Source organism: Clinocottus analis, unplaced genomic scaffold (genome assembly GCF_023055335.1).
Source record: "Clinocottus analis isolate CAN_PGR_092001 unplaced genomic scaffold, fCliAna1.0.p SCAF_39, whole genome shotgun sequence".
NCBI classification, from domain to species: Eukaryota; Metazoa; Chordata; class Actinopteri; order Perciformes; family Cottidae; genus Clinocottus; species Clinocottus analis.
In genome coordinates this window covers 580,854-604,254 of record NW_027176142.1, presented here as the reverse complement: position 1 = coordinate 604,254, position 23,401 = coordinate 580,854, and the positions used below count along the sequence as shown (strand labels likewise).

General features: G+C 41.3%; 1 protein-coding gene across 1 annotated transcript in view; it reads right to left on the bottom strand.

Moving 5' to 3' along the window:
• LOC137799825 (nucleolar protein 4-like) overlaps positions 1-22,071 on the bottom strand; it is an 85,330-nt gene extending 63,259 nt beyond the window's left edge. The window contains exons 1-3 of the mRNA XM_068596660.1: positions 22,048-22,071; positions 21,520-21,631; positions 16,009-16,115 (exon numbers count right to left, since the gene is read on the bottom strand). Of these exons, the coding sequence (XP_068452761.1) occupies positions 16,009-16,115; positions 21,520-21,631; positions 22,048-22,071 (243 nt within the window). The remainder of the gene's footprint in view (positions 1-16,008; positions 16,116-21,519; positions 21,632-22,047) is intronic.
• Positions 22,072-23,401: the final 1,330 nt, after the last annotated feature.

The following is a 23,401-nucleotide window of genomic DNA, read 5'->3' as shown; positions in this document are numbered from 1 at the left end:
GAGAGCAAACCGCTCAGTGACTGTGAATGACGAGGCCCAGCATGCACACGTGTTCATTATTGCACCTCGCGCCGGCACGAGGACAACGCCACAACTCTGGAAACACAACATATGAACATATGTCTTATATTCTAGCGTACGGCGGGGACCAGCGGTACCGGGGGTTCGATTCCTCCGGACCCGATGCAGAATTAAAACGCGTTGCAGTAAGTCGTTAAACGCCAGCGACCGAAGGAGAACGCAGAGGAACGACAACATGATGAAGAGCACAACAACTGCAACTGCAGAGAGAAATGTTGCTTCACTTATGGAGAAGAAAATCAAATATTTCGGGATCAATAAAGTAAATATATATCCATCTCTCTATCTATTAATCCATCTTTATCTAGATATAGTTGTGTATGGAAGTATTTTGCGTTGAAGGCAGATCATCAGGGATTCATACAAATTTGCAAAAATCGGTACACAAAAGAACTTTTTAGACAAACAAGGAAACACTTTGTGCACGTCAACGCAGCTGAAACACGAGTCACATGATCAGAAATGTGTAAACGTAGATTATAAGATTCAAACCGGCGTCAGCAGGAGATCCGTTAAAGAAGTAAAACATGTTAAACACTGAAGCGGCTGGAGAAGAAACACATGATCTGAATCTGAACGCTTTCATCCTCCGAGACTTTGCTGTGAACTCTGAAAAGACTTTTACTCTTTGAACACTTAAACAAATCTCCACCTCGTTCAACCGATCCGCCCACGTCCGCCTGCAGGTTCAGGTTTTGTTGAGCTTCTGCTAAACAAATAGGATGAAACCGAGAGAGGAAAACAAAATGTGCAGGCGAAATGAAGACACCACAGGGAGCTTTGCACACATGCTGGACTGAGAAAAAGATAAAAATGTGATGAAGCTCATGGAGCCGTCTGCTGTCATCGGTTCACTCAAATAGTCCAAAACTCATCGACTTGTCAATTTCTGTTGATCTGTAATAAACATAAAAGGTTTCACATTCACAAGTGTTTCTCTTGACTTCTCCTGGTTTGTTGGTTGCAATATGAGGTACAAAGAGCTGCAGGTAATACTGCATTACAGGTAATACTGCATTACATTACAGGTAATACTGCATTACATTACAGGTAATACTGCATTACAGGTAATACTGCAATACATTACAGGTAATACTGCATTACAGGTAACACTGCATTACAGGTAATACTGCATTACATTACAGGTAATACTGCATTACATTACAGGTAATACTGCATTACATTACAGGTAATACTGCATTACAGGTAATACTGCATTACATTACAGGTAATACTGCATTACAGGTAATACTGCATTACAGGTAATACTGCATTACATTACAGGTAATACTGCATTACATTACAGGTAATACTGCATTACAGGTAATACTGCATTACAGGTAATACTGCATTACAGGTAATACTGCATTACAGGTAATACTGCATTACAGGTAATACTGCAATACATTACAGGTAATACTGCATTACAGGTAATACTGCAATACATTACAGGTAATACTGCATTACAGGTAATACTGCATTACAGGTAATACTGCATTACATTACAGGTAATACTGCATTACAGGTAATACTGCATTACATTACAGGTAATACTGCATTACAGGTAATACTGCATTACAGGTAATACTGCATTACAGGTAATACTGCATTACAGGTAATACTACATTACAGGTAATACTACATTGCATTACATGTAATACTACATTACAGGTAATACTACATTACAGGTAATACTGCATTACAGGTAATACTGCATTACAGGTAATACTGCATTACAGGTAATACTGCATTACAGGTAATACTGCATTACAGGTAATACTACATTACAGGTAATACTGCATTACAGGTGATACTAGTTTGCACACAACAGGCCGAGCGCATGGCGCAGCAGAGGTGAACTCCCGCCGGTAAAAAGCAGCAGAAAGGTGTGAAATGTCATGACATTATCACAACGCTGTATCAAACACAGACTAATAATAACCATCATAGCGATGCTTTAATTACAGGGAAAACCTCCCTTGAACAAAAGGTTTCAAGACAATGAGTTCATCTCATCAATAACTCAACGCGAGCAGCACTTTTACGTCACTTCATGTAATCTACTGATGCTTTGCATGTTGCACATCTTCAGATGCTCTCTGCTCCGTCAGGGAGCTCAGTCTGCTTCTGGATAAAAAGTCAACAACAATGTTCAGATCTACATTAAGTTTGTCACGCAGCAGCGTAGCCGTTAGCCTGACGTTAGCCTGACGTTAGCCTGACGTTAGCCTGACGTTAGCCTGACGTTAGCCTTCGTTTCAGACAGACGTTCATGCAGGTTTGATTGATGCTCTTATGCGTCACAAAGAACTCACAAAAAATACTGATTCATAAATATTATTAAACTGCAAACGGGGGAAAAGAGTGCACATGGAGTGCACAAAGAGTGCACAAAGAGAGCACAGAGTGCACAAAGAGAGCACAGAGTGCACAAAGAGAGCACAGAGTGCACAAAGAGAGCACAATGAGACCACAAAGAGTGCACAAAGAGTGCACAAAGAGAGCACAAAGAGTGCATAAAGAGTGCACAAAGAGAGCACAATGAGACCACAAAGAGTGCACAAAGAGAGCACAAAGAGTGCACAAAGAGTGCACAAAGAGAGCACAAAGAGTGCAATAAGAGTGCACAAAGAGTGCAATAAGAGTGCACAGGGCATCTTGTAGTTTTGATCTATTAATCAGAGACAATGCCTTCGATCGATAAATCAAATTTTCAGATGGCTTTTTGAACAAACTTAAAGATCATCAGTGGATTCATCGGTAGTTCAGCTTGTGATGTCACACTTTGATCACATATCTGCTGTCATAGAAACGTGTGGTTGGTTTATTCAGAGTATTAAATGTCTGGTTCACTCAAAGGCTCCTTTGAAACTTTCACACCGGCACAAACAAACTGCATCACCAGGAAAAACAGTTTTCTGTCAAGTGAAGCAAAGAGTGAAAGCATCCTGACACCGATCAGGACGCTTCACATCAGACTCAAGACTCAGAAGTTCAGCTTGAATCATCGATCACAGCTTCCTGCAAAGTCTCTGCATGTTTCACCATCAGATCCAGCAGCTGTGGAACGACCACCTGAGCTCAGGTGAAGTCTGTCGTTTAGCTGCTGACTCATCTGCAGGGCAGTAAAAACACCAACGGCTGATCTTGAGTCTCTATTAGCAGCTTCAGCATCTTCATCTCTCTGATACATGTACATGTTTTACTTCAGAGATGCACAGGATAAAAAAGAGGGAAAGATAAATGATGTCATTCATCTGGTGTCACGTCCGTCTGATGGTTTTTTACTGTTGTGTGGAACACACATCCAGAGCCTGAAACCAGACCAGTAAAGAGTAAAAGTACACATCCAGAGCCTGAAACCAGACCAGTAAAGAGTAAAAGTACACATCCAGAGCCTGAAACCAGACCAGTAAAGAGTAAAAGTACACATCCAGAGCCTGAAACCAGACCAGTAAAGAGTAAAAGTACACATCCAGAGCCTGAAACCAGACCAGTAAAGAGTAAAAGTACACATCCAGAGCCTGAAACCAGACCACTAAAGAGTAAAAGTACACATCCAGATCCTGAAACCAGACCAGTAAAGAGTAAAAGTACACATCCAGAGCCTGAAACCAGACCACTAAAGAGTAAAAGTACACATCCAGAGCCTGAAACCAGACCACTAAAGAGTAAAAGTACACATCCAGAGCCTGAAACCAGACCAGTAAAGAGTAAAAGTACACATCCAGAGCCTGAAACCAGACCAGTAAAGAGTAAAAGTACACATCCAGAGCCTGAAACCAGACCAGTAAAGAGTAAAAGTACACATCCAGAGCCTGAAACCAGACCAGTAAAGAGTAAAAGTACACATCCAGAGCCTGAAACCAGACCACTAAAGAGTAAAAGTACACATCCAGAGCCTGAAACCAGACCACTAAAGAGTAAAAGTACACATCCAGAGTGACGTGAGGGTCTCGGTTCTGACTCACAGGAGCACTCACGTCTACGATGAGCGTCAGCGAGCACTAATGTCATCACATTAGACATAAACGTGCCTCTGACAGTCGAGAAGAAAGCAGAGTGTTTCTGCTCGTGAACCCATCAGCACACGGACGTGTTGACGGGTGGATTCAAGATGGATATCATAAAAATGTCACATAGTTCAAATGCAACAATACAGCAGCGCTCACTGCCGCCGCCGGCGCTACATGGAGGCGTTTCACAAAGCTGATGATGAAGATGTGGAGCTGCTGATGAAGATGTGGAGCTGCTGATGAAGATGTGAAGCTGCTGATGAAGATATGAAGCTGATGATGAAGATGTGGAGCTGCTGATGAAGATGTGGAGCTGCTGATGAAGATGTGAAGCTGCTGATGAAGATATGAAGCTGCTGATGAAGATGTGGAGCTGCTGATGAAGATGTGGAGCTGCTGATGAAGATGTGGAGCTGCAGATTTGAGGATCTTGATCATTTAATATTTGATGGATCTCTTCATGTTGGTTCCAGCTCCAAATATGAGAATTTGCTGCTTTTCTGTTTTTCATTATCACATTAATTTAATCATTTTTCAATTCGGACCATTGTTCTCTCAAAACAAGCAATCTGGAGACGTAACAGATGATCAGTATATTAAATATATTATTTGTGCTTTTTTTTACAGACAAAACTAAGAATCAATCATTCTTTTGTTTCAGCTTCTTCGAGGTCAGACTTTGATTCTCATCTTTTTCCTTTAGAACAAAACACGATACGTGACGACATCGCCGGGACTCTGAGACTCTGAGACGCTTCACAGAACTGATCATGTTTGATGACTAAATAGTTTTAGTTGCAGCCCTGAAGTCAAGAGTCTGACCATCGTGAACTCTGACCAGCACACAGACGGAGACGATGTCGACCAAATAACAACACACAATACAGGTGAAGAGGGAAAGAACATGAGTCTACAAAGATCCTTTTAAGGCTCAGACAGAGACTCCAAGAGGAGGAGAGACCCAACGACCTCCTGGAGGAGAGATGAAGAGGTTGGAACGGGTGAAGGGATTAGAAGCCATGCAGTCCTGCACATGGACGGGTCGACAGGTCGAGTTATGCTGGAGCAGAGAGGAGCAGGTGGGGGGGGGAGGGGCTCTTCACCTGTGAGGCTCCAGACAGCAACAACATGACCAACATGAGGTTGAAGCTGCAGAGTTCAGGTGCAATACAGATATAATATCACTGGGACCAACAATTCATCCGAGCGACGCCCAAAACCCAACAAGGGTTTGATCTTGAAGGCGTCCGACTGCTTCCAGATGCTCAACCCCACGCAGAGGCCCGCGGGTTTGCATTCAAGTGTCTTTGGAACCTTTTGAAATGCTGCGAGATTAAATAAACGAGGCTGCATCCATGTGGGAGAAGTTGCCGCTACAGGCTGCACTTCCCAAACAGCAGGAGTCGAGGCCGGCAACCGGCAACACAACAAGTTGCCTTGATCGTCCCACGAGAGGAAAATAAAAAGACGTCTTCAGGACGTTGTTTGAGTCGTTCATGTCAGCGCTAATGACCGACTTCAAGCTGCGGAGACGCACATTTATCCTGCAAAGACGTTTCAATGTCCCGTCTAATTCATCAAATCTAAAAGCAAAAAGATAAATACGTTATATATCGATAAAAACTTGAATACTGAAGAGAGAAAATATGTATCTGTCCACTGGTTTAGGGTCCTGGATATTAACAGAGTGGAACTTCTCTACGGTGTTAAAAAGCTTTTTAAAACAACCAGAAGCAACTTTGGGAAAACAAACAGTTTCCAGGTTCATTGTGGAAACATAAACTGTGAATATTATACTTTATATTTGACTATTTATTGAAAGGCACTTTGTTCTAAGACGCCTGCGCGCTGCTGTTCTGAGTCCAGACTCCACCACTGACCCTGCAGAGGACGGTCCAGGACAGCAGACCATCAGGAAGCCGCTGGAGGACTTCCTGCTCTGAGTCCTGAAGAACTCGTCACACACGGAGAGAAATCTGCATCTGAGCACCAGGATGCTGCTCTGATCCAATTCTGATGCTTTCAGCACAGCTGGGACCAGGAAACCAGTTCAATATCAAACAAACAACAACAACAACAACAACACAAAGAGCAACAGAGAGAAGCCTTTCAGTCGCTTGTCAATTTATACATCTAGAAACATTTAACTGCTTTCACGATCCTCCATTAAAGACACTGACGGGTCTAGAAATAAACATGTAAACATGTAAACATGTCAACATGTCAACATGTCAACATGTCGGATGCTTCTGTCCTTTAAGTCAATGAACAAACCTGTTCAGTGGGTTTATTGTTGTGTTCTCTCTTGCTGGTGAATGTTTATTAGCTCTTACTGGGAAACAGCACAAACCATCATGAGGAGAACCCGAGACGGCCGCGTGGATTCAATCCAAAAGTTATGAATATAAATTCATCCAGTGAGATATTAGTGGTCAACGAGAGATTTCTGACGCAATTAATCTGTTTAATGATGTTTTTGTCCCTGACGTGACGTCACAATGCTCCATTCAAACAAGAGGCCACTGGTTCAACGCTTGGCACGCGCTGCCGATTGTTCCTCAGTGTGGGCGCGTGCGCGGTCATTCCGCACCAACCACCCACCAACTCCCACACACACACACACACACACACACACACACACACACACACACACACACACACACACACACACACACACACACTTAGACGTAAACACACGCGCACGCTCTTCAACCAACCACGCGCAGCCCTACATCACGCGCGCGCACACTCGGACAGCAGCTGAACAGTGTGCGCGTGTCAGGAGCGCGCTGGCCTCCTGCACCGCGCGCTCCACCGGCAGCGTGAAGGATCATGAGGCTCATACGTGTCGCAGGACGCAGGACGCAGGATGCAGGACGCAGGACGCAGGACGCAGGACGCAGGATGCAGGACGCAGGATGCCCGCTCCAGCGGCGCGCTGCCCGCACCGCGAGCCGGTCCGAGGGGAAAGCAACGACAACAATGCAACTTACTGAATCTCTCCAAGCGGCGACGAACCGAATGCAAAGAGTGAGACCGAGACAGAAAAAAAGAATAAAATAAAACGTTTGTAATTTCCGTGGTTCCGCCCCGCGCGCCGGTCAGAGAGCATCACGCGCGATGTGACCGCAGAGCCTCTCAGCAGCATACAGCTACTAAATAAATAATAAAACACGCAGAAAACGCCTTCTTACCTTCACTTCTGCGGGATTATAAACATGAAAGTCGAGCCAGGTGTTTCTCTCCAGTCCCGTTTCCTTCTTTTCTGGTTTTTTTATTCGCCTCCAGTTTCTGTTCTTTAGTTTTTATTTGACGCGGAGAATAAAACCTGCGACTGTAATGAAGGAGAGAGAACCAACAACAGGACCCTCAAGACTGCACGGAGGGGGGCGGGGCCACGGCTGCTGACATCACGAGAGAGAGAGAGAGAGAGAGAGAGAGAGAGAGAGAGAGAGAGAGAGAGAGAGAGAGAGAGAGAGAGACAGGGGGGGAGAGAGAGAGAGAGTTAGAGAGAGAGAGAGAGAGAGGAAGGGAGAGAGAGAGAGAGAGAGAGAGAGAGAGAGAGAGAGAGAGAGAGAGAGAGAGAGAGAGAGAGAGAGAGAGAGAGAGAGAGAGAGAGAGAGGGAGGGAGGGAGGGAGGGAGAGAGAGAGAGAGAGAGAGAGAGAGAGAGAGAGAGAGAGGGAGGGAGGGAGGGAGAGAGAGAGAGAGAGAGAGAGAGAGAGAGAGAGACAGGGGGGGAGAGAAAGAAAGAGAGGGGGAGATGCTTACTACATCTAATAAACACACACACACACACACACACACACACACACACACACACACAGATGCTTACTACACACCCAGGTGCCAGTTTATTAGGTACATCTAGTTAAAGCTAGAAAGTAAAACTCTGGCTGTAATACTGTTTGCATTCTTTTGTTTTCCTCTATTTATTTTATATTCTGTACATATTGTCTATTATTTAATGAGGACATGTTATGTTATTCGTGGATGTATAGCTGCATATGGGAGATTCATCCCAACATGTTTTCATGTTCATCCTCTCTGAACTTCATGTGTTCACAGACGTCAAGAGAAGAGACGTGGTGACGCTCACAGTGGGCTGCTCTATCCTATTACTCTATCACTGCTCTGTGCCGTCTCTGCTCCAGCCAACGCCATCTTGATATTATATATATATATATATATATATATATATATAGATATATATATATATATATATATATATATATATATATATAGATATAGATAGATAGATATATAGATATATATATAGATGACACAGTCGTCTCCAGAATATCCGATTCAATTCAAATACTTAATTGAAGTGAAGTATCAGCAGTACTTCATTAACTTCATTTGCTTTCGATAGTTTTCCTACTTTACCAGATATTCAGACACAAATAAAACATGTTGTATAAATATAATAACTTTGGTTAAAGAGTCTTCAGAACTCACTGCAGGGTACTTTACTAAATGTTTCTAAATGTTATGAAGAAGATCATAAATCCTGACGGATGAGCACAAAGGTGGAAATTGCACTGAAAAATAAAAAAAAGCTTCACTCAGTCAAACTCAACTTGCAAAAACAGACGAGCAGCTGTGACTTCAGATTCAAATAAAACGCTCAGAGCTTCTCAAACATGAAGTCAGAATATTAAAAAGCACATTCTGCTGCTGCAGATGTTGTTTAATACGTTTCTGAGACAAACACACAGACACTGAGGAACACAGCGACCTGTACACCCCTCACTATAGAACATGTTTAAACACACACCGGGTGTGTGTGTGTGTGTGTGTGTGTGTGTGTGTGTGTGCGTGTGTGTGTGTGTGTGTGTGTGTGTGTGTGTGTGTGTGTGAGAGAGAGCACCATGTGGCCCGTTACAGTTTATCATGACGAACCTGCCACCTGTAGGCAGAGAGAGGAACTGCAGTTTAATGAGTCGTGCGTGTCGATGCTCAAGAGGAGCGACGAGGGAATTATTTCATCACGAGTCTGTAATGTGAAATAATTAGTTTATATATATATATATATATATATATATATATATATATATATATATATATATATATGTATATATATATATATATATGTATATATATATATATATATATATATATATATATATATATTGTATTGAGACGATGAGAGACACAAACATTTACATAACGATTCAATATGTATTCTAGTTGTTCTTGCACTCATAACATTGTATATACTGAATATTCGTTAATAAATACAGAATTTTCATAAACCTACGGAAAAGAAACTGTTGGTAAAACATTTAAAAATATGTTGTGGATGTTTGTTGAAAGATTTAACTGGAAAATATTATAGATAATACTAGGACATTATCCTCTACAGGTGGGATTTTTGTTTTCAATAAAATCAAAAGTTGAAGGGATATGAAGCGTGAAATGAAGGCAGGTGATCAGGAGCATATTATTAATAATTTTATTATAAATCATTCATTATGATTTTGACATGTTTGTCTTGAAGGACCTCAGAACAACTGAAGGTGGTTTCAACAAAAGGAGAACAGATGTTTGAGACTTCCTGTCGTCCTCCTGCAGCTTCCTGTTGGTTTCAGTGTCTTCTGTTTCAGTTTCAGGGAAGATTGAAGTCGTGTTTCGTCTCAGCTGAGCCGCCTCGCAGGAGCGTGAACAGGGTGAGGGAAAGCTGGCGCGAGACTTTCACCGCACGTCACACACGATGTGCACTTAAAAACCATCGAGGGGATATGTCTTTCAGGCCGTTTCCATGGCGTTTCTACTTTACTGGTCAGTATTCACTGGAGAGTCGGGCAGATGGTGAGAGGATAAGACCTGATAAAGGTCACGGCCCCGGAGCAAAACCACTCCGAGGGCTTCAAGACCGAGCAGCACTTTGTGTGTGATCTTTGTTTGAGCTAAAAGCTCAGCGCCTGATGCATTTAGGGTTTTGAGAACATAGTCATGTGATCACACTTTCACCGAGGAGCCAAGACCACGGACGAGCTAACGAGATGAACTAGCGGCCGCGCGATGCTGAAACCCTCACCTGAAAACATCTCCATCGAGTATGAAGGTAGATTTCTGTCTTGTTTACCACAGCTAATGTCTTGCTTGTAAGTTCATCATCTCCAAATCTTTGCTCTCAGTTTTAAAAAATACGCTCTCAAAACTAAAAATTTGCTCTTAAAAAATAAATTGCTTGGAAAAAAAAAACTAAAAACACTCAGAAATAAAATTTGCTTCAAGAAAACGCTCCAAAAAAAAATTGGACTCCTGACTTGACTCCTGAAATCCCAACTTATTTAATTTAAAGTTGTCTGTATTGATGAACAGCGTGAGGAACGACACAACACAACTGCACTACTGTGAACTGAGGTGCTATGAATGTGTTGTATTCTTTTGTGGAATAGTCTCAGACATACGCAACATGTGTATGTACTGATGCATGTGGCCTCTACACATTACACCATCAGACAATGCAGAATGTTCACCTCTGACCCTGATGATGTCACAGAGGCTGCCGAGCAGCTGAACTCCTCCACTTGCTCCCTTCACCCAGTTCCCACACAATTATTGAAATATGAAAACATGACTTGAAGCCCAGTAATCTGACATTATACGTGCTTTACAAACAGAAGCCTGCGTTGGCTTCTTGCCGTCAGATTATGAAATGATTCCTTTGCGTGAATCTCTTCATGGACATGATTCAGCAGGTCTGGTGTCGTGTGAATATGAACCGTCGGGTGACAGGACTCAGGTTTATTACTCTTGTTATTTAGCAAAAAAATGTCAACCACCCGTCAGTGTGGACTTTGAGTTTTTTAAATGGTCAATGGAAGGACAACAATGTACTTTGTGTGTACAAATAGCTACAATTATATTTTGGCTGTAACTGTAGTAACTGTAATTACTGTAGTAACAGCAGTAACTGTAGCAACTGTAGTAACAGTAGTAACTGTAATTACTGTAGTAACTGTAATTACTGTAGTAACTGTAATAACTGTAATAACTGTAGTAACTGTAGTAACTGTAGTAACTGTAATAACTGTAGAAAATGGTCAGAAAATGTTTTTTTTTCTTTGTCTTTTTTCAAGTCAACTAAAAAAAGGCAACGGAAAAACAAAAAAAACGGTAATTTTTTTTCTTTTTTTTGGTCCTGATTTTTTTTTTTTGTTTGTCCCCAAAAAAAATTTTTTTTTTTTGGTGCTAATTTTATTTTTTTGGAGGGGGGGGGGTCCTATTATTTTTTTTTTGGGGTCCAAAAAAATTTTTTTTTTTGGGGTCAAAAAAATTTTTTTTTTTTGGTCCTAATTTTTATTTATTTTTTTGTTGGTCCTAATTTTTTTTTTTTGGGGGGGGGGGGGGTCCTATTTTTTTTCTCTGTGGCAGAAATGGGCTTCCATACTTTTCCATTTATGTGACATTTTCAATATGTTTCTGTTGACATGTTGGTTGCATAAATCAAGGGGAGTGGAACACAGGCCTCGTGAAGTGAATCACGGAGTCGTTGTGTTGGATTGACTTGACGCATGTGAGATAAGAGTTATGAAAAGTATTCATCACTACAAACTTCAGGTTATTCAAAGCTGAACTACCTGTCACATGGATGCGTTGCTGTGTGAAGCTTTGAGGTGATTTTCATCATTTTCTCGACATCCTGATCTGAGAAAACTCTGAATGATTCCACAAATGTTTGACCAGCTTCAGATGTTCTGCACAGAACGTTTCCCAACAAATCTCACTGAACCGAGTCGAAGAGCCGCAGACAACTGACATTAAAAACACGCGTGCGTCAAAGTGTTTGGTTGTTGCATTAAACAATCAATACTCAGAATCAATAAAACAACAGTGGACTCAAAATGCACAGAATCTCTACAGGATCACGACGGCTTCAGGATATTCAGCGACTTCAGAGAGTCAGCGGTCGCTCGCAGTAACTACTGAACGCCATGAGACAATATTCCTACAAGCGCATCAGTAAAGTCATGCTGAAGAGAGAGTTTAGAAAACAGGATTTTAAATCAGTTCATATTTTTCATGTCGGACAAAAAGGTTTTGGTCAATTCTTCAACGCTGTTCCAGCGTTTTATCTCCTAATGTACGATTCTCCTCTTCTGCCGTCTTTTAGTAATTAGAAGAGACCAACCCCCAACACACACACACACACACACACACACACACACACACACACACACACACACACACACACACACACACACACACACCCCTCCTCCAAAAAATAATGAAATGTCTTTCCTCCGGAGGAAGCTGAAATAATGGGCAGAGCGAGGGAGAGGGGGAGACATAAATGATAATGAACCACCTCATTCTCCTTTTTTAATTCCTTCTCTGATTCCTCCCCCTCCCCCCTCTCACATCCCACCATTAACTACATTTTTTTTAATTTTCGCCCCGGCCGAAGACATCCTCCTCCTCCTCCTCCTCCTCCTCCTCCTCCTCCTCCTCCTCCTCCTCCTCCTCCTCATTGTTGCTCCTCGTCCTCCATCTTCCTCCTCAGCCAGACAGGGCCACCGCCCTGCCACCTCTCCCTCCTCCTCCCTCCTCTTGTCTCCTCTCCTCTCACTCCTCACCCATTTCTACATTGTCTGCAATAGCAGTCTCTCCCCCCCCCCCCCCCCCCCTCCTCCACCCCCCATGCCAAGCATCCTGGGTAATTTCCTCCTCTTATTGAATTGGGACGGGGGGACGGATGGAGGGAAAGATAAAGGGATGGGCCGATGAACAGAGGCTTGGGATGAGCGCTAATGGAGCCAGTGGAGGATTCACACATCACCAATATGCAGCACATCCTCCTCTCTTCCTCCTCTCTTCTTCCTCTATTCTTCCTCTCATCCTCCTCTCTTCTTCTTCAGTCTTTCCTTGGCTCATGCTCTCTCTGGAGAACACGAACAGATACACTTTCCTGCCCATTTCCCTTCTCTCTCAGACCCTCTTTTCACAGAATGCTATGCTATTGAACTACCACACACACACACACACACACACACACACACACACACACACACACACACACACACACACACACACACAGAACCTGATGCTCCCTCATGTCTTATGATATTTCTATAGGTGAGTGAGTCATTGTTCCTCTATTCCTGTCTTTACTTTTGCTCCTCTGGGCTGAACATTATCATCATTATGCTGCAGACTCATCCTGACACACACACACACACACACACACACACACACACACACACACACACACACACACACACACACACACACACACACACACACACACACACACACACACACACACACACTGCTAGAACTTCCTTTCACCTGAGTTGAAAGCATGGTCCGTGTGAGTGTCGTTGGAGGTCGATGAGGTTGGAAGTTGAATGAAAAGCACAAATTGTGCAGCTTCTCAAAGGTTTACTTCATAAATTATGATTAACACATTAGTAAAGTTACTTTACATTACTTTAATCTCCTTTATTTAGGATTTCCAGCAGTCTTCATACATTTAATAAATGGTTCATAACTGTAATAGTGTTTTAAAGGTATAATACGTGACTTATCCGCATCAACATTTCTTAACACAACTAGATGTTGTATATTTTGTAGAGTTGAATATTACCATCGTCCCAAATGTGTCGACAATTTTCAAACCCAGAATGATCTGAAATATGAATGAATGCAAAGAGGATATGATGCCTGTAAAGGCCAAAAGAAACACGTCAGTCTACACTACAGTAACTGTTTAAAACGCTGTGAAGCCGTTTCACATGCTTTGCTCTGACGTGAATCCTCTGAACGAGATGACACTTTGACCCGAAGGTGAAAGATGCTGTTGGCAAACAGCCTCGAGTATCGATTAAGATCATCAGTTATTCATCTGTAGTCTGCACACAACATATCTTATTCATCATTCACAGGCGTCTTCTGATGCCAATCAATACAGTGAGACGGACACGTTCCTCAACACTGAACATGTGATGCTGGAGCAGCGAGCGGAGTGAAAGAGTCAAACTCACAGCGCTGAGAGAAATATCTACTTCACAAACTCTGGATGAAAATGTCACATAGAGAAAAGTATGGTGGAGCGTCAGAGAAGAAACACAAGTACACTTTCTCTTTTTCAGCTTCACAGGAACGCACAGAAAGAGAAACTTGTTGGTTTTGTTCACTGCTGGATGCTAACGAGAAGATAATGAGAAGCGTGTCGATAGAACGGTGTGAACTCATTACGACGCCTTCGACGTGTGTCCCCAAACAAACAGACAACTGCAGGTGTGATGGTGTGTGTCTGTGTGTGTGTGTGTGTGTGTGTGTGTGTGTCAGACAGACAGTCAGACAGACAGATTGGCATTCCAGTGTAAATTGGCACTTCAGTGTCTCTCTCTCCGTGGCTAATTAACTCGACGCTCAGGGGCCTGACTTAATTGGAATGAGCTCAACCCTCTGCTCGCCCACCCGTTATCTACACACACACACACACACACACACACACACACACACACACACACACACACACACACACACACACACACTATGACTGACAGCTCGTGTGGCAGTCACTATGCTACAGGAGGGAGAGGTGGTGGTGATGGTGTGGGAACAATAAGGAATATACCGATCTTGACCCCCACCCACACACACACACACACACACACACACACACACACACACAGGAAGTGAGCCTCCCTCAGCAGCTCAAAACTTTTCCAGCTTTATGGATGGCAGCATCATAAACCATACTCATGTCTCCACATGTTGGTTATTGTTCCAGAGGCAGCAGACTGTTGGAGACGTTTTATTCTTCATGATCTGACTCTCTGCTGGTTCTCGTGGTCGGGACTCGTGGTCGGGACTCGTGGTCGGGACTCGTGGTCGGGACTCGTGGTCGGGACTCGTGGTCGGGACTCGTGGTCGGGACTCGTGTTGGTCTGAAGCGACGCGTCAGAGAGACGAAACAGAACCAAAGTTCACTTTGTCGACAACATCTGTGACTCATCTGAAGCGCCGACACGACGTTATTGAACATTAACGGTGACGACATCAAGATGCAAAACTGATGAAAAACACGAGACGAACATGTTTGAAACATAAAACTTGTGCAACATTTATTGTTGATATGAAGAAGCACCTGAAGCTGTGGATTATTGATTTAAACATCACAGCAGTGTGTTGTTTATGAGTTGTATTTATGGACAAGAGGAAGATCATAGACATGCAAGGACATTTTTGGATATGTAATATTTATTTTGATTGTAATCATTTTTATATTGAGAGTTTTCTTTAGGTTAACGGTTCATTTTTCTTGTTATTTTTAAGATTTTTAAAAAAATGTTTGATTTTTAATTATTTGTTACATGATCAAAGTAAATAGATTAAAATGTAACTAATTATTGACAGTGTTAGAACACGTATCAATAATTACCTCTACATGTTGCTAATCAGGTTATTTATCAAACAACAGCAGAGAATATTATTTTACATCTTGTATTTGGGGAAAGTTCGCCATATGAAGACCTTTTAATAAACACAGTGCAGCAGTTATTATAATTCTGTGTCCTTCAGAAACCTTTTGTCTCTGAGAAACAAAAGCATTTCAACCAACAACCTCCTTCCTCACGGTTCTCAGGTGCTTTGTTCACGTCTTTACAGTCGAGCTGCAGCAGGAAACACAAACACGCTTTCGGTCCTTTGACCTTCACGACTGAAGAACTCGCTGTTTCCTTCTCATTAGTGTTTTAATTGTAAGTCTGTGTGAGAGTTTCCTCCCCGCGAGGCGTCAGCGGCCTCCTGCTTCCTCCCACACGCCGCACTCTTTAGTACACTAGTGCACACTTTAGTACATGTGTACTTTAGTACACGACAACCTGCTGCTTTGTGTACTTTCACTTTGTGACGTCACAGGAAGTTCCTGCACCTCACGGCGCGCTAACGTACCTTGTTGCTGCTCATGCGCTGCAGCTTCATGTGCTTCATGTAGGTGGTGGTGAGCGGCATGTTGTAGTCGATCACCTCCAGCAGCAGGGAGCTCGGCCGGTCGTTCTCTGGAGGAGAGAGGAGCAAACCGTGAAGCAGCGACGACCTGAGGGGCTGTGTTCATGCTACATGAGGCTGTGTTCATGCTACAGAGGCTACATGAGGCTGTGTTCATGCTACATGAGGCTACATGAGGCTGTGGTCATGCTACATGAGGCTACATGAGGCTGTGGTCATGCTACATGAGGCTGTGGTCATGCTACAGAGGCTAAATGAGGCTGTGGTCATGCTACATGAGGCTGTGTTCATGCTACTTGAGGCTGTGTTCATGCTACATGAGGCTATATAAGGCTGTGTTCATGCTACATGAGGCTGTGTTCATGCTACTTGAGGCTGTGTTCATGCTATATGAGGCTGTGTTCATGCTACATGAAGCTGTGTTCATGCTACATGAGGCTGTGTTCATGCTACATGAGGCTGTGTTCATGCTACAGAGGACATGAGGCTGTGTTCATGCTACATGAGGCTGTGTTCATGCTACAGAGGCTGTGTTCATGCTACATGAGGCTGTGTTCATGCTACAGAGGACATGAGGCTGTGTTCATGCTACATGAGGCTGTGTTCATGCTACATTAGTCTGTGTTCATGCTACAGAGGACATAAGGCTGTGTTGTGTTGTGAGAGAGATGGATCATTATAGATTGATTATTATTATAACCGATTATAACAAATGTCAATTCAGTTACCATGTAATTGACATTTGTGTATTTATGACATAAACATGTTTTGCTGGTTACAGGATTGGACTAAATCTCCATCACATCGTGCGTCCACACAAACACAGTCACAGTGAAACTGCATCGCTGCATCAGACAGATGTTGCTCATAAGCATCAACGTCGCAGCACCAAGAAATGATCAAGAATAAAAGAAAAGAAAACAGAATTACTGTAGTTTGAATATTTTGTTGTCGTGTATGAAGAAGTGAACGCTGAGTGAATCATTCAAACACTTCATGAATAATTCTTCCAGAGCTTTTTCATCCATAGAGCAGTTCATCACTGTAACCGTGATCACGGCTGTATGAATATCAATGTGACTGATATTACTGATTCATTTCCTTTCAGAGTCTTTCGGTCACTTAGAAGCTGAAGTTGTATAATTAAGACGTCAGCGTTTCCTCGTCATGACGTGTGATTATCTTCCTGCAGACGTTAAGACAGCAATGAAACTCTTTACTACTTAAACTATTTACTTCACTTCTTTACTTCACTTCTTTACTTCACTTCTTTACTTCTAGTATTTACTTCACTTCTTTACTTCACTTCTTTACTTTCAGTATTTACTTCACTTCTTTACTTCTAGTATTTACTTCACTTCTTTACTTCAGGTATTCATCCACATTTTGACACTTTTCAAAACCAAGAGAACAGAGTGTATAATCTCACCATAATCTATGTAATCTGACAGCTGGTGTGAGGTCGACGTCATGCCCTTCAGAGACACTAGAGGACCCTCCAGAGCTGGAACCGAGCAGGAGAAGCAGCGACGGACTTTAAAGACAAACTTAAACCTCGTCTCTGCTTTCACTCGTTATTCTTTGATTATTTGAAATACTGAACATCTGTCTGGTCCCAGATGTTTGGGTCTGGACTTTGTCCTGCAGGAGACGTGACGTCTCCTTCTCATCTACAAGGTTTTGATGCTGATTGTCAGCAGAGTGAATTCATCATGTTGGTTATTCTCTACACGTCGTCTGCACGTCCTGGAACAGAGATCCGTCCTGAGATGAAGGTGGATTTGTGTTTTTATGACCAGAGAAAATTTCTTGTTTGGAAGTAAATTATCTGACTGCAAATCCCAAATCTTTGCCCTCAACAAAAAAATCTTTGCTCTTTTTTTTGCAAAATATACACTCAAAAAAAAGAAAACACACAAAAAAAATGCTCTCAAAAAGAATTTTTCTCTTTTCTCTGCGTTTTTTTTTTAGAGCGTTTTTTTTTAAGAGTGATTTTTTGTTGAGAGCAAAGATTTGTGATTTGCAGTCAGATAATTTACTTAGAAACAAGAAATGTGTTCTTCTAACAAAGACACAAATCTACTTTTATAAGTTTTTCCTCATCTGGAGGGTCAAAGAGGTTTTATTCATTATAGATCGTCAAGTCTCTGATTGAGATATTTGGTACATAAACACATTTGACTGGACTTTACAGACTGATGACAGTTAAAAAGTAAACGAGGTCTCTTTCTCAGATAACAACAAAAGCTTGTTCTGCGTCAACAGGAAGTGAAAGCACTTGAATAGCGTCCGTCCTCTCAGTCTCTACCGACCTCGTGAAGGACGTGTCTAACGTCTGGAGCGTCTACAGCGCGGACACGGATACGCAGATCAATAAGACTGAGCAGAAGAGACGGCCGTCAGCATCGATCGGTGATTGACGGCCGGTACGAGGAAGAGGAGGAGAGAGTTGTGTTCTCAGAGAGCGACACACTGCGAGAACTGACAACCGATGGAGTGACACAAAGTCTTCAGCTCGTTGGGCCAAACAGGTGGAGTTGTGTTGTGAGAGCAGGAAACAGGTTTTAAACACGTTTAAATACTGTTACTTTAGGAATAGTATATTTTGGCCATTATTAAATAATTATACTAATTCATTATACAATTTTTAAATGGTGTTTTTATTACTGTTCTACTGTTCATTTATCTTTCTTGATCTGTGAATACGGGCTGCTGTGATACTGTCATTTCCCCACAGAGGGACTAATGAAGGACTATCTAATCTAATCTGAACTATATTCAGCATAAGAACAAAAAAAAGTTTCAGGACGATGCAACGCTCCTCGTTTAACGCCTCCGACTGCTGCTCCATCCATGTCTGTCCAAAAGCTCATAATTTCATAATCGTATCTGATTGGACATTGGGAAATTGTCATAATTAGCATATCAATTCTTGCGTTATAGCTAAAAAGGTGCTTTGTGTGGTAACAGTGACCTCTGACCCCGAGATTGTAATCTCTTCACCTTTGAGAACTCGTGAGTTTTACCAAAAATGAAGGTTTTCCCTCCAAGCGTGACGAGGACGTAATGGACGTCCAGACAAACTGTCGGACAACAAAACAACCTCACACGAACACAGAGGCATTAAAAACATAACCCCCCCTCCCCTCACACACACACACACACACACACACACACACACACACACACACAGTGAGCCTGCTGTCAATTAAACATGGCCCTGGTCCGCGCTGATTAATTGCATTTAATAATTCACAGCTGAACTTTAGTGGGAGTCACTTCACGGTAGCGATAAAGAGGGCTGTGTGTGTGTGTGTGTGTGTGTGTGTGTGTGTGTGTGTGTGTGTGTGTGTGTGTGTGTGTGTGTGTGTGTGTGTGTGTGTGTGTGTGTGTGTGTGTGTGTGTGTATGTGTGTGTGTGTGTGTCGGGGTGAGGCCGAACCCCCACAGGGAAGGAAGGCAATTAGCTGCTCTCTCTGAGTGGCATACAGTGATGGCACAACACACACACACACACACACACACACACACACACACACACACACACACACACACACACACGCACACACACAAGACTAATTACAACAGCTGTGATACTTATGCTGTGTGTGTGTGTATGTGTGTGTGTGTGTGTGTGTGTGTGTGTGTGTGTGTGTGTGTGTGTTTCAGATTGTTTACTCAGCTTATTTCGTTTTCTGATAAAATAATTAATATTAATATTAGGTCTTGAGGAAGCATTTCTACACACACACATATACATATATATATATACATATACATATATATATACATATACATATATATACACATATATACATATATATATATACATATACATATATATATACATATATATATATACACATATATACATATATATATATACACATATATACATATATATATATACACATATATATATATATATATATATATATATATATACACATATATATATATACACATATATATATATATATATATATATATATATATATATACACATATATATATATATATATATATATATATATATATATATATATATATATATATATATATATATATAGTTACTTTGTATCCTCTTGTTTTAATCATTGACCAGCTGGTCCAATCAAAACAGACCAAAGTTTTAATTCACAGTCACACGACGCATCAAAGCTTTTGTCTGGATTTGTTTCAGATAAATGAAAACGTGAAACAATAAAAGGGGATTTTGTGTCTCTGTGCAGTCTGATATTTCATATTCATACTTTTTACTCGCCACCACCAGTCATGCTTCTTCCTCTCGCTCTCTCTCCTGAATCGGTGGAAACGAGCTGGTTTCCTGGGCCATTTTCTTTGCTGAAAGCCATTAATTAGGCTAATTGACGAGAGAGACAGGACACTCCAATGACTCCTCTGCTTAATGAGGGATGAGGAGGGAGGAAAACAGGGGAGGAGGGGGGGGGGGGGGGTGAGGGAAGGATGGAGGGTACAGAGATGGGCAGAGGAGGCAGGAAAAGGAGAACAGTGAGCGATGGGACAGGAAGCTTGACGATGATGAGAGGAAGAACGAGAAGAGGAGCTGGAAGCAGAGATGGTGGGTGGAAAGCTGTGAGTGAAGAAGGATAAAGGAGGAGAGAAAACAGAGAGACGGACAAGCTGGAGGGGGAGAAGGGGGAGGAGGGGTGAGGGAGGGAGGAAGGAGGGATGGGAGTGTGTGGCCTTCAGTAGAAAATATATATATATATATATATATATATATATATGTATATATATGTATATATATATATATATATATATATATATATATATATATATATATATATATATATATATATATATATGTATATATATATATATATATATATATATATATATATGTATATATATATATATATATATATGTATATATATATACACATATATATATATTAATATATATATATTAATATATAATAATATAATTAATAATATATATATTAATATATATATGTATATATATATATATATATACACATATATATATTTATATATATATATACATATATATATATATATATATATATATATATATATATATATATATACACATATATATACATATATATATATATAAATAATGGGGTGGGCAGAGAAGAAGAGGAATGTAAAATGGATGCAGCTTCTCGTTGTTCAGCTGAGCTCAGACTTCAGATTTTAAACTAAAACACGTTTCATGTTCCCGCGACACTTAAAGTTCTTTACTCCAGAACAAACGGCTATGAGAGAAAGAAGAAAGAGAAGCAGCTGAAGGTCTGACGGACTGAAGGGTGAGAGGAGGCTGATGCTCGTACAGAGAAGCGATCACCACCCTCCTCATCTGTGAGAGAGATTGATGAAGGTGACCCTAGAAGACCTGGCCTGCACCTTCTGCTGCCACACACCTGCAGACTTTGTGCTGCGTGAAACAAAGCGTCCTCAGCTTGTGTACCTTTGTAGTCCTGTCCCGTGGTGCTGATGTGCATCCTCTTCTGGCATTCCCCACAGCTCATCAGGAAGCGCGTCACCGCCTCTCTGGGCAGGAAGGCGTACGTCTCTGCGATCTGAGAGAGACACCGGCAGAGACAGAGAGAAGATGTTCAAACTGTTTCACCACTTTCTGAGAGCCCACAGGACCAAATAGCTGAATATTGATGTCAGACAGAGCGGCACTCTTTATGTATTTTCACATTTCTGGCCTCCACAATTCACAAAGTCCTATTTTTTGACATGAAGTAATGAATGAGTAATGTTGTGTTGAGGTGTTGTAGGTTCATGTTTTTCTCTTCTTACACATCCCAAAACTACTGGAAGCATCATGAGTGACACTCACTTTCATCTGATCTGCCAAAGTATATACAGTATTATTAAACCAATAAAACTTGTCTCTGTTATAACTATTTATCTTCCAAGTAACACTGTCTGCATTTCACCAAATAGCAAAATTGGCCCAAAATGGCAAAATAGGATTTTGTCTCACCGCGTTGAAGATGAACTTTTTCATCTTTAAAAAAAAGAGGGTGCTTTAAATGTATGTATATATATATATATATATATATATATATATATATATATATATATATATATATATATATATATATATATATATATATATGTATGTATGTATGTGTGTATGTGTGTATATGTGTGTATATATAACAACATTTATTCTTGAGAAGATGCACAAAGGCACAAAGAGGAGAGGAGGAGGGGTAGAAGATATCCAGCGTGGGTGGATGGGGGTTGCTGTGTGTGTGTGTGTGTGTGTGTGTGTGTGTGTGTGTGTGTGTGTGTGTGTGTGTGTGTGTGTGTGTAGGAAGAAGAGAGTAAAGCAAAGACAAATGTCACTCAATGCCCTTGGTGCCACTAAGACCTGAAGCGATGTGCATGAAGCTGCAGGCTTTAAATATGTTGCATCGCTAAATATTATAAATATATTGTAGTCGCACGCAGAGAACAGTCTTCCACATTAAATCCAATCTGTGCATGATGAGATTTTTTTTAAAATACAGATTGCCAAAGTAGATAAAAAGAAAGGAGGGAAAGTAAAAAAAAAAAAAGACAAATATTATCACATCTCTGCAAACACATGTCTGAAAGCTGCACTTCCTCCATTTGCCCAAAAGAGGGCAGTGTCTCCAGCTGAGACAGCAGACACGTACAGCAACACATTACTGCACACAACAATGGAAGAAAAGAAATAGTGGAATAACAGCTGATAGCGACAGTAGCCGTCAGACCGTCTGTGACTTATTGAATCCAACAGTTTGAATATCACGTTTTCATTTGACGTTCAACAGGTTGCAGAACTAAACTCAGACTGTTGACTCACGTTTAGGCCGGTTTTAACAACCTGCATCCAACATACGAGTGTGTGAGTTAACCTGCAGGATGTTTTCCATCGCTCCTCTATCATGATTCAAATACAACTGCTTTCACTTCAGAAGCATATAATTCAAAACATTAGTCATTTCTCCTGCTTATGGCAGCGGCTCAGTGTCAGAGTGAAGAGACTTTGAAGTTCTCGCCTTTCAATTGGCAAAATATTGAATTAAGTTTTTGATACAAAATCACAATCTGGATTTTTCTCTGTTGGTGTCTTGATGTTGTATTTTTTAAGAATAAGTCATTAAAAATGTTTATATTTAGCACAAACTCTGAAACAATTGGCATCAACCCAAAAAATTGCTACGACAACTGATGAGATATAATATAAAATAATGAAGTTATTAATTAATTGAGAAACCAAACTGAGCAGAAAGAGACGTCTACTCAAGAAAATAATGATGAAAATGATGAAAATGAGTCTGACAGTTTAGTTTCTGACAGAAATC